Consider the following 12,935-nt stretch of genomic DNA (forward strand, 5'->3'; position numbering starts at 1 on the left):
TTTACAGACATTTTCAACCTATCTGCTTCAAGGAGACGGCCATCATTCCTGTACCAAAGAAAAGCCAGACAGCTTAATGACTATCGCCCTGTGGCTCTGACATCCATCACTGAGAAAGGTTATTCATGCCCAGATTCAATTCTGCCCTCCCAGAATGCCTGGATCCACTAGAGTTCACCTTCTGCTGCAACAGATCCACAGCGATGCCATCTCCCTGGCCCTGCACTCAACCCTGGAACACCTCGGTAACAAAGACATCTGTGTCAGACTCCTATTTATTGACTGCAGCTCATCTTTCAACACGTTATTCTTATGAAACACATCTCCAAACTCTGTGGCCTGGGGCTCAGTTCCTCTCTCTGCAACTGGATTCTGAACTTCCTAACCCACAGACTGCAATCAGTAAGTAGAGGCAACAACACCTCCTCCATGACCATCCTCAACACCGATGCCCCACAAGGCTGTGACCTCAGGCTCAGGAGGGGTTCCTCATGTTAGTGTCGTCGGCCCAACCATCTCCAGCTGCTCCACCATCGCTGTGCTGATGATTACTGCAGTGTTCAGTTTCATTTGTAACCTCATAGATACTGAAACAGTCTGTTTCAGCCCAAGGCCTGGGCTGATAGGAGCAAATAACTTCCGTGCCACACAAGTTCCAGGCAATGATCATCTCCAACACTATAGAATCTAACCATCCCCTCTTTAATCACAGTACAATCACTGAAACTTCCACTGTCAATATCTTGGAGTTTACTACTTACCAGAAACTGAACTGGCCCAGCATATAAATACTGTGGTGACACGATAAGATCAGAGACTGGCAATTCACCAAGGCATGTTTGACAACATCAGGACAGCAAATATCTCAGTTCCTGGACATCACTGCAGGGGTTCTTCAGGATAGTGGCCTAGACAGCAATATGTTCTGTCTACAAGATGCACTGCAGGAACTCACCAATTCCAAACTCACAGTCATTACAGTTTTGAAGGTAAAAAGTACCAGATGAATCCCTCCCCCTCCCCAACCCCCACCCCCGCCTTTGAGGGGGAGAGCTCACTGGTGGTGATTTAACCTGACAATTACCACACCTTAGGTGAGGGGCTAGGATGAGAAGGCAGGCCTTCAAAATTAACCTCAACCAGTATGGAGATTGAACCCATGCTGTTGGCATTACTCTGCACAATGAACCAGCTGTCCAGCCAACTGAGCTAACTGACCTCCAATTATCTTGGCCTATCCCCATGAGAGCAGCAGATACCTGTTAAAACCATCACCTGGAGGTTCCTCAAGGTCTCCTGTAATTCAAAGAACAAAGAAAATTACAGCACAGGAACAGGCCCTTCGGCCCTCCAAGCCTGCACCGACCATGCTGCCTGACTTAACTAAAACCCAGGGACCATATCCCTCGATTCCCATCCTATTCATGTACTTTTCAAGACACCCCTTAAAAGTCACTACTGTATCCACTTTCACTACCTCCCCCAGCAATGAGTTCCAGGCACCCACCACTCTCTGTGTAAAAAAATCTGCCTCATACATCTCCTTTAAACCTTGCCTCTTGCACCTTAAACCTATGCCCTCTTGACTCTTCCACCCTGGGAAAAAGCTTCTGACAATCCATTCTGTCCGTGCCTCTCATAATCTTGTCGACTTCTGTCAGGTCTCCCCTCAACCTCCGTCGCTCCAGTGAGAACAAACCAAGTTTCTCCAACCTCTCCTCATAGCTCATGCCCTCCATACCAGGCAACATCCTGGTAAATCTTTTCTGTATCCTTTCTAAAGCCTCCACATTCTTCTGGTAATGTGGGTGACCAGAATTGAACACTATATTCCAAGTGCGGCCTAAGTAAGATCCTATGAAGCAGCAACATGACTTGCCAATTTTTAAACTCAATGCCCCGGCCGATGAAGGCAAGCATGCTGTATGCCTTCAAATACTGGATTTGTGGAGATATTTATTCAATGTCACAGAACCTGGCCAGTATTGTCAAGAACTACGTAAACAAGTAATAGATAAGACTTGATTGTAGAGATATTAGGTATTACCAGCTTAATACTTGTGGATATCAAAAACCTACCCAATGTCCAAACAAGGTCGAGCCTCCCCCTGATGGGTTAGTTAGGACTGGGAAAGCTAAAACTTTATTACATGATGTGACAATGGTGTCTCTAGGGGTAACCAACAATACTGACAGAATTGCTCCTGAATCACAGATATGAGATATACTGGGCGATATTGGAGGATTGTTTGGGAGTGCAAACTCGGTATTTAATTCAGTACAACTGTCTGAACTGAATGGCTATTCCTCCTGGGTTGCCACGGAAAGGGATGACAGTGTGGAGGCTATGGAACCGAGAATGCACTCACTGCCACAGACCTACAGGGTGATGGACTCATAAAAACATTGAATCAGGTAACTGAAGGGTTAACTAAGACCACTGGGGCCTCAGTCAAAGGGTGGATGAAGAGTGAGAATCTTGCCAGAGATCTGATAGATGAGGTTAGATCTGAAACTAAACATCTGAGATTTGGAACCAGTCCTCAACCTTGATTTGAACTCTGCAATTTGGTCTGGTTACTTGAAGGGTACAAATTTAAAGGCTGAATGTCAAAGCCTTCAACAATTAATAATCTTTCCTCCCTTGTTGTGCTAACAAAGAGCTTGTGTTCAGTCAAAATCCAGACCAACATTCACAGAAGACAACAACATCTGGAAGAAGAAGACTGATAGTTACGTGGCAAAATCCTGGCCAGGTTTCGGATGCAAGTGGAAATCAGCCTCAATTTCAGTAACGGATAGAGAGTATTTATGCATTGCAGGTATTGACTAGTTTCTAAGTAGCAAAAAATAAAAAAACAAAAACAAAAATGCACGAAAATCTCAGTGGGTCTGACAGATCTGTGGAGAGAGTTAGAGCGAACATTTCGAGTCTGGATGACCCTTCGTCAGAGCCCAGAATAAAGAAAGTTGTGTTTAAACATTCAAAGTCGACTTAGTGTCTTCATTCACTATTTGAGGTTAAAACACACAAGTTTGAAGAACAAAGTAAATTAAACATCTTGTGTCTCTCTTCCTTCATTTACTCCCTGCTTCAGTCAGTCAAACCACCCAGTCCCATCCTCCATCTCTTCCCCTGTTTCCCAGTCTGTAGCTGGGATTTCTTCCCTGTTTCCATTTCTCACTCTGCTCCCACACTTGACTCCAACGCCTGTTTTGTGAGCGGTGATCACAGTGACCATTCAGCCCAGAGTGTTGAACTTTCCCTTGCAGTTCATTGTAGTGCCGATTTCAGCCAGAAGATGGTGATGTCGAGCTGTTCAAAGATCAGTCAAGTTTAACAGTGCAATGTCGCCTCCTGCTGCTGGATACCTGGTACTGGCAGCAATCCCAAAAACACAAAATGCTGAAAGACTCGGCTGATCAGACAGTTCAGCAGCACCTTTCTTCACAACTGAAAGAGAATTAGATCAGAAAGAAAGGAGGGAAAATAAACATGAGCCTGGACTTCCCAATTCCATGTTCCTGTCACACACCGAGTCCCTATCGGGAAATTCCACACTGCCAGTCTGGACAATGTTCAAAAAGCCCAGGTTGGGAGAGTGAAATTGCCCAGTTTGGGATCTTGCTGTGTGTCAGGAGGTGAATTCAAAAATCTGGGCCTGTTTTCGAGTACAGAAAAGATAAGAAAGTCCTCCTGGATTAATAACTGGGGGATTGCTGGATAGTTAGAATGTGAGAATGAAAGTGAAATCAGACAGAGCAACACCACCTCCCCCTGGCTCAGAATGGTATAAAGTCTGACAAAACACCAGGTTTTTATCCAACCGATTTATTTGAGAATAGACTCACAAGGTTTCGGGGCTTTTTGGTTCGCCCCAAAAGCTTGTGAGTTGGACTGAAACCTGGTGTTGTCAGACTTTTTACTGTGTTTACGCCAGTCCAACGCCAGCATACCCACATTAAGAATGGTATTGCAGCAATCAAATTAAATTTTTAAAATCCATGCAGCAGCTCCACCTAATGGCTTCTGGTGATACTGCAACAACATGTTTCCTTGTTCAAGTGTTGCCACAACATTATTTATCAACAAAATAGTAAATCTAAAACCACAAATGGATTTATTTTTAACCCAGTAATTTCTCAGAATCCTTATGTGCCCCAGGGATCTGTTCTAGGACTCTTGCTGTTTGTTATTTTCATAAATGACCGAGATGAGGAAGTGGAGGGATGGGTAAGTAAGTTCACTGATGACACGAAGGTCGGTGGTGTTGTGGATGGTCTGGAAGGATGTCAAAAGTTGCAGCAGGACATAAATAGGCTGCAGGACTGGGCGGAGAAGTGGCAGATGGACTTCAACGCGGATAAATGTGTAGTCGTCCATTTTGGCAGAACCAACGGGATGAACGAGTACACTCTCAAGGGCAGGAGTCTTGGTAGCGTTGAAGAGCAGAAGGATCTTGGGGTCTGGGTCCACAGGACTCTTAAATTGGCCTCGCAGGTGGAGGATGTGGTCAAGAAGGCGTATGGTGTACTGGCCTTCATTAATCGAGGGATTGAGTTTAGGAATCGGGAGGTAATGCTGCAACTTTATAAGACCCTCGTCAGGCCTCATTTGGAGCACTGTGCGCAGTTCTGGTCGCCTCACTATAGGAAAGACGTAGAAGCTATTGAGAGGGTACAGAGGAGATTTACAAGGATGTTGCCTGGACTGGGAGGCATGCCTTATGAAGTTAGGTTGAGGGAGCTGGGACTCTTTTCCCTGGAGAGACGAAGGTTGAGAGGCGACCTGATAGAAGTTTATAAAATGTTGAGAGGAATAGATAGGGTGGATTCTCAGAGGCTATTTCCCCGGGTTGAAATGGTCGCTACGAGAGGACACAGATTTAAGGTGCGGCGAGGAAAGTACAGAAGTGATGTTAGGGGTAAGTTTTTCACTCAGAGGGTGGTGAGTGAATGGAATCGGCTGCCATCAGTGGTGGTGGAGGCGAACTCGCTGGGGTCTTTTAAAAGACTTCTGGATGAGTATATGGGGTTTAATGAGATTGGGGGTTATAGATAGGTCTATAGATTGGTCAGTGTTGATGTGATCAGCGCAACTTGTGGGCCGAAGGGCCTGTTTGTGCTGTAGTGTTCTATGTTCTATGTTCTATCTCCCTTGGTCTTTTTCCATCTCCCCTGCTCTTTCTCCCTTTTCTCCATCTCCCCTAGTCTTTCTCCACCTTCTCCATCTCCCCTGGTCCTTCTCCATCTCCCCTGCTCTTTCTCCCTTTTCTCCATCTCCCCTGGTCTTTTTCCATCTCCCCTGCTCTTTCTCCCTTTTCTCCATCTCCCCTGGTCTTTCTCCATCTCCCCTGCTCTTTCTCCCTTTTCTCCATCTCCCCTGCTCTTTCTCCATCCCCCCTGCTCTTTCTCTCTTTTCTCCATCTCCCCTGCTCTTTCTCCATTTCCCCTGCTCTTTCTCCCTTTTCTCCATCTCCCCTGGTCTTTCTCCATCTCTCCTGCTCTTTCTCCAGCTTCTCCATTTTCACTGGTCTTTCTGTACCTTCTCCATCTCGCCTGCTCTTTCTCCCTTTTCTCCATCTCCCCTAGTCTTTCTCCATCTCGCCTGGTCTTTCTCCCTTTTCTCCATCTCCCCTAGTCTTTCTCCACCTTCTCCATCTCCCCTGGTCCTTTTCCATCTCCCCTGCTCTTTCTCCATCTCCCCTAGTCTTTCTCCATTTTCTCCATCTCTCCAGCTCTTTCTCCACCTTCTCCACCTCCCTTGGACTTTCTCCACCTTCTCCATCTCACCCAGTCTTTCGCATCTTCTCAGTCTTCCCTGGTTTTTCTCCACCTTCTCCATCTCCCCTGATATTCTACCATCTTCTCCATCTCTTCTGACCTTTTCCCATCTTCTCCATCTTACCTGGTATTCTGCAATCTTCTCCCTCTCACCTGGTATTCCTCCACCTTCACCATCTCTCCTGATCTTCTACCATCTTCTCCATCTCCCCTGGACTTTTTCCATCTTCACCATCTTTCCTGCTCTTCCTCTATGTTTAGTTTACCTTGTGTCAATCACTTGTTTGAACTTTCTAACCAATATATGCAGGGCAGGTACCCAAAATGTCAGGCTGGTCACACCATCAAACTCTTTCTCCTGATCCAGGTGGGATTGGTCAGGGTGGATCCTGTGGGCCAGCACAGTGCCAAGGTGAGCAGACATGGTCCTGCCAAAGATCCTGTAGTCCGTGCTGAGGAGGGAGACTGGGCACCACTTCATAAACAGGAGGAGATCGCCCCTCTTGGGCAGGAGGACAATAATGGAGAGGAACATTTCTCCGGTCACAAGATTTTCCCTCAGGACCCGTGTGTAATCTCCCCGCCCACCCCCCAGGACATCCCAGAACCTGCTCTATGGTCAGCTTGTCCAGCCCCGGGGACTTGCCCCTCGAGAGCTGGTCAGGGACACTGGTCGGCTCAGTCAGGCTAAGGGGTACCCTCTGCACTGACCCTCAACAGATCCTCCCACAAACCTCTGTCAGCATCATCACTGGACAGATCCAGAGAGAAGAGAGCTCGGGAGTAGGCTGGGGCCTCAACGCTGATACTCTCCGATTCAAGACCAGGGATCCGTCATCATGAAGCAGCCCCAGGAGCTGCTTACGGAGTCGCTGCCTTTTTTCCAGTGAGTCGAAGATGGGGAGACAAGGTCCAGGTTCTGAAGGAACCGGATCTGTGATCTCACAAACACACCACAGAACTCGATAATCTGCTGCTCTCTCAGAGCGCCGTTCTTCTCTCCATACACCTTCCACGGGGCCGGATCCTTGTTGTGGGGCTTCTAGGATGCTTTGCTCGTTAATGTACTTATAATCACCATTCCCCTTAAATAGCCAGACAAAGTCACAGAATGGTTCAAAATGATTTATTGACGACTATAGCAATTGGACCCTCTTGAGACGATAAAGGCGACACAGAGTTCAGAATTTAGAAATACACAAGCAGTTAGAGTTTCAAATTTGATTACAAGTAATTAACATATACCAATCAATGTACAGGAGTTATCTCTATCCACTCACAGTTATAGATTAAGGTTACATCATTCATAAGATACAGATATTGAAACAAATCACAATCACATTCCGCTTGCTTAATTGTAATATCCAATCAGAGTTGAGTTTTGATTGTAGGTTATTGTTCCAACTATCTTTGGACACTCCAGCTGTGTCTGAATGTGAGAACACAAATCAATCCTCCCATTCCAAATGTCTGCTACAATGGCCTCTCCCAGACAAAGGCATCTTCCTCCCCTTCTGTTTATATGAAAGGTCTGTAACTCAGACACTCGGCCTTTGCCTGGCAATAGCAGCTTACTATCCTGATATGCATGTCTCTGCTGTTAAACTGTGTGCAGGCTTTTTTGTGGTTTAACCTTTCACTTGACACAGTTATTAATATGGCTACTATTCACTTCTATAATTATTAGTATGGGTACTATTCCCCCTCAGTCCTCAACTCAGAGTGAACTCCAGGTCGAGCACCTCCTGCTCCCACCCCTCGATCCTGGTCTCCTGTCCCCGCATTGAACCCCTCACAGACTCCCGACAGAAGATGTGAACCTTCTGCGAGACGTCAGCTCCAACCATCGGTTGAGGGTCAGCTGGACTTTGCCACGAGCTGTCAGCTAGGAATTCCCAGAATTCCCTGAGGGAGATGAGGGGGAGTCCCCCACTGACGATGGAGTCTAAATCCTCCTCGGTGCCCTCCACTAAGTCCCAGTCCTCCTCAGTCTTCTCACTATCAGTGACCACCAGCCCTCACCCCAGTCATACCAGCCTCTGTCACCATCCCACCCCCAGGATCGAGGGCAGAGAGCCCCTCCCTGGGCTGCTCTGGAGGTTCTGGGTCAGAGAGTGACAGTGGTTCTGGGCTCCGCTCCACCTCAGGCACCGGGTCACACAGTGACTGAGGGAAAAGCTCTAACCCCAGAACAAGCAACCCCAGGTTTAAAATCAGGGATGGAGAATGGGGCCTTTCCCCCTACCCCACCCCCCCAACCGAGTGACCCAGTGTGTGGGGTCTTCCCCTCTCCCACCCAGTGACCCAGTGTGTGGGGTCTTCCCCTCCCCCACCCAGTGACCCAGTGTGTGGGGCCTTCCCCTCCCCCACCCAGTGACCCAGTGTGTGGGGCCTTCCACTCCCCCACCCAGTGACCCAGTGTGTGGCACCTTCCCCTCTCCCACCCAGTGATCCAGTATAATATAAAATTGAATATAAAAGTAGGGAGGTCTTGCTGCGGCTGTATAGGGCATTGGTGAGGCCGCAGCTGGAGTACTGTGTGCAGTTTTGGGCGCTGCACCTGCGCAAAGATATTTTGGCCTTGGAGGGAGTGCAGAGGAGGTTTACTAGGCTGATACCGGAGTTGAGGGGATTGAGCTATGAGGAGAGGCTGAATAAACTAGGCTTGTACTCGTTAGAGTTTAGAAGAATGAGGGGAGATCTCATTGAGACGTATAAGATGATGAATGGGATGGATAGGATAGAGGTGGAGAGACTCTTCCCGCTCAAAAAAGACAGTAGGACTAGGGGGCACAGCCTCAAGATAAAGGGGAGGCGGTTTAGAACGGAGTTGAGGAGGAACTTCTTCACTCAAAGGGTGGTGAATCTCTGGAATTCTCTGCCCATTGAAGTGGTGGAGGCTGCCTCGCTAAATATTTTTAAGAAGCGGGTTGATGGGTTCTTGATAAGAGAGGGGATTAAGGGTTATGGGGAGAGGGCGGGAAAGTGGAACTGAGCCACAACAGATCAGCCATGATCTTATTGAATGGCGGGGCAGGCTCGAAGGGCTAGATGGCCTACTCCTGCTCCTATTTCTTATGTTCTTATGTTCAGTATGTTGGGGGCCTCCCCTCTCGCATCCAGTGACCCAGTGTGTGGGGCCTTCCCCTCCCCCACCCAGTGACCCAGTGTGTGGGGCCTTCCCCTCCCCCACCCAGTGACCCAGTGTGTGGAGCCTTCCCCTCCCCCACCCAGTGACCCAGTGTGTGGGGCCTTCCCCTCCCCCACCCAGTGACCCAGTGTGTGGGGTCTTTTTAATCGATTCCTCGATCAGGCCGAGCAGGTCCTGGGGGATATCAGCCCGTGTCTGGGTGGGATCAGCCTCATCGACCTCGCCCGTCCCAGCCTCCAGTGTGTCCGACTTGGTGACGAGTGACTGGATTATATCGAGTGGATCCTCCGGCCCTCCCTCAGGCAGGGGTCCTCACACATCCCCGGGAGGTACAGGCCGGACCGGAGGGATCCGTCTCACCCTCCCGAGGAATGGACGACCCCCGCTGACAGTGTGTGATAATGGGAGGGGGGCAGGATCTGCGAAGGACCCCAACCCCTCTTCCACAGAGGGACAAACCCCCCCCCCACCCCCACCCCCACCGACATGAAACTGTCTTTATTTGGATGAAGGGTTAAAACCCTCATCCTCCTGGATTGTTACTGTCCGGGGACAGATTTTCAGGGGTTCTGTGTTTTTACCCCCATCAGTGTTACCTAAATAGAAATAAGGATAGAGTTTCTCAGTGAATGTCCCAGTGAAAGTGTAGATATGGGACTTGTTATCCGAGTTATAAAAGGACACCTTCCCTCCCTCATAATCCAGACAGACTCGAATCTTTCTCGGATTCACACTCAGATCTAAACGTTTCCATGGTTTCTCACAAGCCTGGTATTTATTCCCCTTTCTCAGTATCATTGCCCAGAATCCGTTATCTGGATACAGGGTGATGTCCCCCTTCCTATTGATGGATTCCTTGGCCACACCCACACTCCACTCAGTCTTGTTTCCCACCTCCACCTCCCAGGAATGTTTTCCTGATGTGAATCCCTCTGATCCCAGGACATCGGCATAGTAATCAAATCTCTCCGGATTGTCGGGGAGTTGCTGCCGTTCCCCGGTGTATCTCACGGTGCTCAGGTCCTCAGACACGAGAAGGTTAGGATGGGCTGTATTAGGGTCGAAGGTGACTGGAGCTGGGAACAGATGGACACGGATAAAATGTTAGTCAGACTCACTGTAACTTTCACAGCCGGTTAGTGATTGGGAAAATCAGCAATGATCCAGAATTAGAAATTCATCCCCCGGGGAAGAGTTTAAACAGCGCACAGGGGAAAGGGGAAGACACTGCCCGGGGGGAAGGTTTTACCCGGACACCACACCCTGCAGTGAGGCTGAGGAAACCCCGTTACAGAGAGAGAGAGAAATGGAGACTGGCTGGGGGCGGGGCCAGTCTGGGGGCGGGGCCAGGATAGGCGGGGCCAGGGTGAGGGGCGGGACTAGGAGGGGCAGGGCCCAAATGGGGCGGGTCAATACTGGGGGGGGAGGGGTGAGAGATGGAGACTGGGGGCGGGGCCAGGATGGGGGCGGGGTCAGGGTGAGGGGCGGGGCTACTCGGGGGCGGGTGCAGGCTGGGGGCAGGGCCTGAGTGGGGGGCGTGGAAGGCCAGGGGCGGGTCAATGCTCGGGGGGGGGGGGGGGGGGGGAAGACAGTGGGGGTGGGGCCAGATTGGGGGCGGGGCCAGGTTGGGGGCGGGGCCAGACCCCAGAAGAACTGAGTGAGGGATCTGTAAAAACGATGGAAGAGAAACAGAGAGAGAGACAGAGCGACAGGCAGAGAGAGGGGGGCTCGTCTGCTGGTGACACGAATGCGACCCCTGAAGGTGCCTCCCCTCCTGTGTCCTGATGCGACCCGGAGGGACCTGCCATCCTGTCCAATGGCTGCAAGAGAGAGAAAGCTGGACTGGGAGAACAGGGACATGAAACACAGAGAGAGAGACAGAGAGAGAGAGACAGAGAGAGAGAGAGAGAGACAGAGAGAGAGAGAGAGACAGAGAGACAGAGAGAGACAGACAGAGAGAGAGAGAGACGGAGAGAGACAGAGAGAGAGAGACAGAGAGAGACGGAGAGAGAGACAGAGACAGAGAGAGAGAGACAGAGAGAGAGAGAGAGACAGAGAGAGAGAGACAGAGAGAGAGACGGAGTGAAGGCAACATCAGGTTGTTACAGAAACAAGCAGCCACACTTGGACCGTGCTGAATACAAGAGACGGATTAAAGAGCGAGAGAGTCAAGTCAATGGTGGTTTAGTCTGTGCCGTGTCCCCGGGGCTGGTTGGAGAAGTGAGTGTTCCTCAGTTTGAGGGATAGTGAGTTAGAAACCGGACAGTCCGGCAGCCCCTGTTAGAAGCCCCTGATCCACCAAAACCTGTGGCTCCCCTTGTACAGCGGAGGGAAACTCCAGTCACTGATGACGGGGCCCCACCGAGGGGGCAGCGAGAGGGGAAGCGCTTTAAACCCGGGGAAAAGCAGATCATCCCGACCTGTTTCAATTGTGGGGGAAGTGGACAGTTTGTCCGAGAGTGGAGGAAACCAATGAAGGGCCAGAGTCAGGGGACTCGGAGTCAAGAGACACCCGAGACAAACACCCCGAGTTTCCAGAAATCCCACAGATGAATGAAATGGTGTCAGCACGAAAACACTCCCCAGGGTCAGGTCCATGTGGCCCAGGGAGAGGGTGTCCCGGGAAATTCAGCAGGAAGGGACTGTACCCAGCCTGAGTATCCTTGTCCACTCGGGTATGATGAGTGTGATAGACAATGTGTAGATATTATAGTGGAGGGAGAGAAAGGTAGTAGAGACAGGAGTGTCCAACACGGGAGTAGATTCACCCTCTCCTCTGATCTACAGGAGGATCCATTATATTGGGAAGATTTACAGCTGATACAGGGGCTGGAGCGATATCCAAACCCTTAGGTTTTAGGGTGGGACCCCCTCCAGACAAAGTGGACATGGGTTTTAGTGAGATGGCGGCCATCGGGGGGCCGGATCGGCGATCAGAGGCCGGGTCCGGTCATCGGGAGGCCAACAGATACCGGGTCTGACCATCAGGCGACCGGGGGAGGTGAGGGGGGTATGCGCTTGTCAACCAATCTCCCGGCAGACTGAGAAATCAGTGCATGTGCACTCGCCCCACCAACGGAAATCCCTTGACTCTGTGATACACTCAGTGCCGGAAATTCATTCAACTAAACTCACCCAAAAAACAGATGGGAAAATCTCCTGTATTCCTGCCTGTTGGGAGCTTAGTTTTTGGGGAAAATCATCCCACCCCGTGTCCCAGCCGCAAAACCAACCGACTTTCCTTAAGATCGTGGAGAAAGAGCTGGAAAAGGCAGTAGCCTCTCTAGTGGAACAGGGAGTATTGGGACTGAGATGACAAATGTGAAAAGGCTTTCATTAAACTGAAAATGGACTTGCAGACTGGCCCAGCTCTGGGAGCTGTGGACCCCGACAAGGACTTTAATCTGGAAGCTGCAGCCACTGACATCAGTTTCAGTGAAGTCCTTCTGCAGGAAACAAACAGTCACTTGTGACCGGGAACCGATGTGAGCAGAGTCCCAGCAGACCTGGAAAAGGGATTTTCCACCTGTGAGGGACATCTGTTAGTGAGCTGTTGGACAGTGAAACATTTTACTGTTTTCACCCACACCCAGTCTGTTACATTACTGACCCACCACAATCCAATCCAACTGTTGTTAGACACAAAAATCACAGAAAGGACGGGATCTAGTGTCAGAATAACCAGCTGGACTTTATTACTAAGTGGGAAAAACATGAAGGTAAACAGAATGGATGACCCTAAACTCACAGCTCATCTCAACTATCCGGGAGAAGCTCATACTTGTACCGTACAGGGTGTTTGGGAAACTGGGGGAGGATTCAGGGCAGAAATCCACCCTGAGGGATGAGATATTTATGTTGACGGCTCCAGTTTTGTGGAAGAAGGAAAAAGAAAAACAGAATGCTGACTAATGATCCACAAAGGGAGGTTGAATGAACAATATCACTTCCCAATACTGAGTGTCCAGCAGGTGAAGCTGGTCACTGTGACTGTGGTCAC

At 49.7% G+C, this 12,935-nt stretch overlaps 2 protein-coding genes across 2 annotated transcripts in view; both read right to left on the bottom strand.

The window, feature by feature from the left end:
- LOC145337237 (butyrophilin subfamily 3 member A1-like) overlaps nt 1-12,935 on the bottom strand; it is a 360,163-nt gene that overhangs the window by 266,993 nt on the left and 80,235 nt on the right. The gene's annotated exons all lie outside the window — the stretch shown is intronic.
- The window catches only part of LOC145337239 (butyrophilin subfamily 3 member A3-like), a 57,310-nt gene continuing 53,808 nt past the window's right edge, over nt 9,434-12,935 (bottom strand). The window contains exon 7 of the mRNA XM_080182030.1: nt 9,434-10,011. Within this exon, the coding sequence (XP_080038156.1) occupies nt 9,434-10,011 (578 nt within the window). The remainder of the gene's footprint in view (nt 10,012-12,935) is intronic.

This window comes from Carcharhinus amblyrhynchos, unplaced genomic scaffold (genome assembly GCF_965287045.1).
Source record: "Carcharhinus amblyrhynchos unplaced genomic scaffold, sCarAmb.v2.hapA scaffold_45, whole genome shotgun sequence".
NCBI classification, from domain to species: Eukaryota; Metazoa; Chordata; class Chondrichthyes; order Carcharhiniformes; family Carcharhinidae; genus Carcharhinus; species Carcharhinus amblyrhynchos.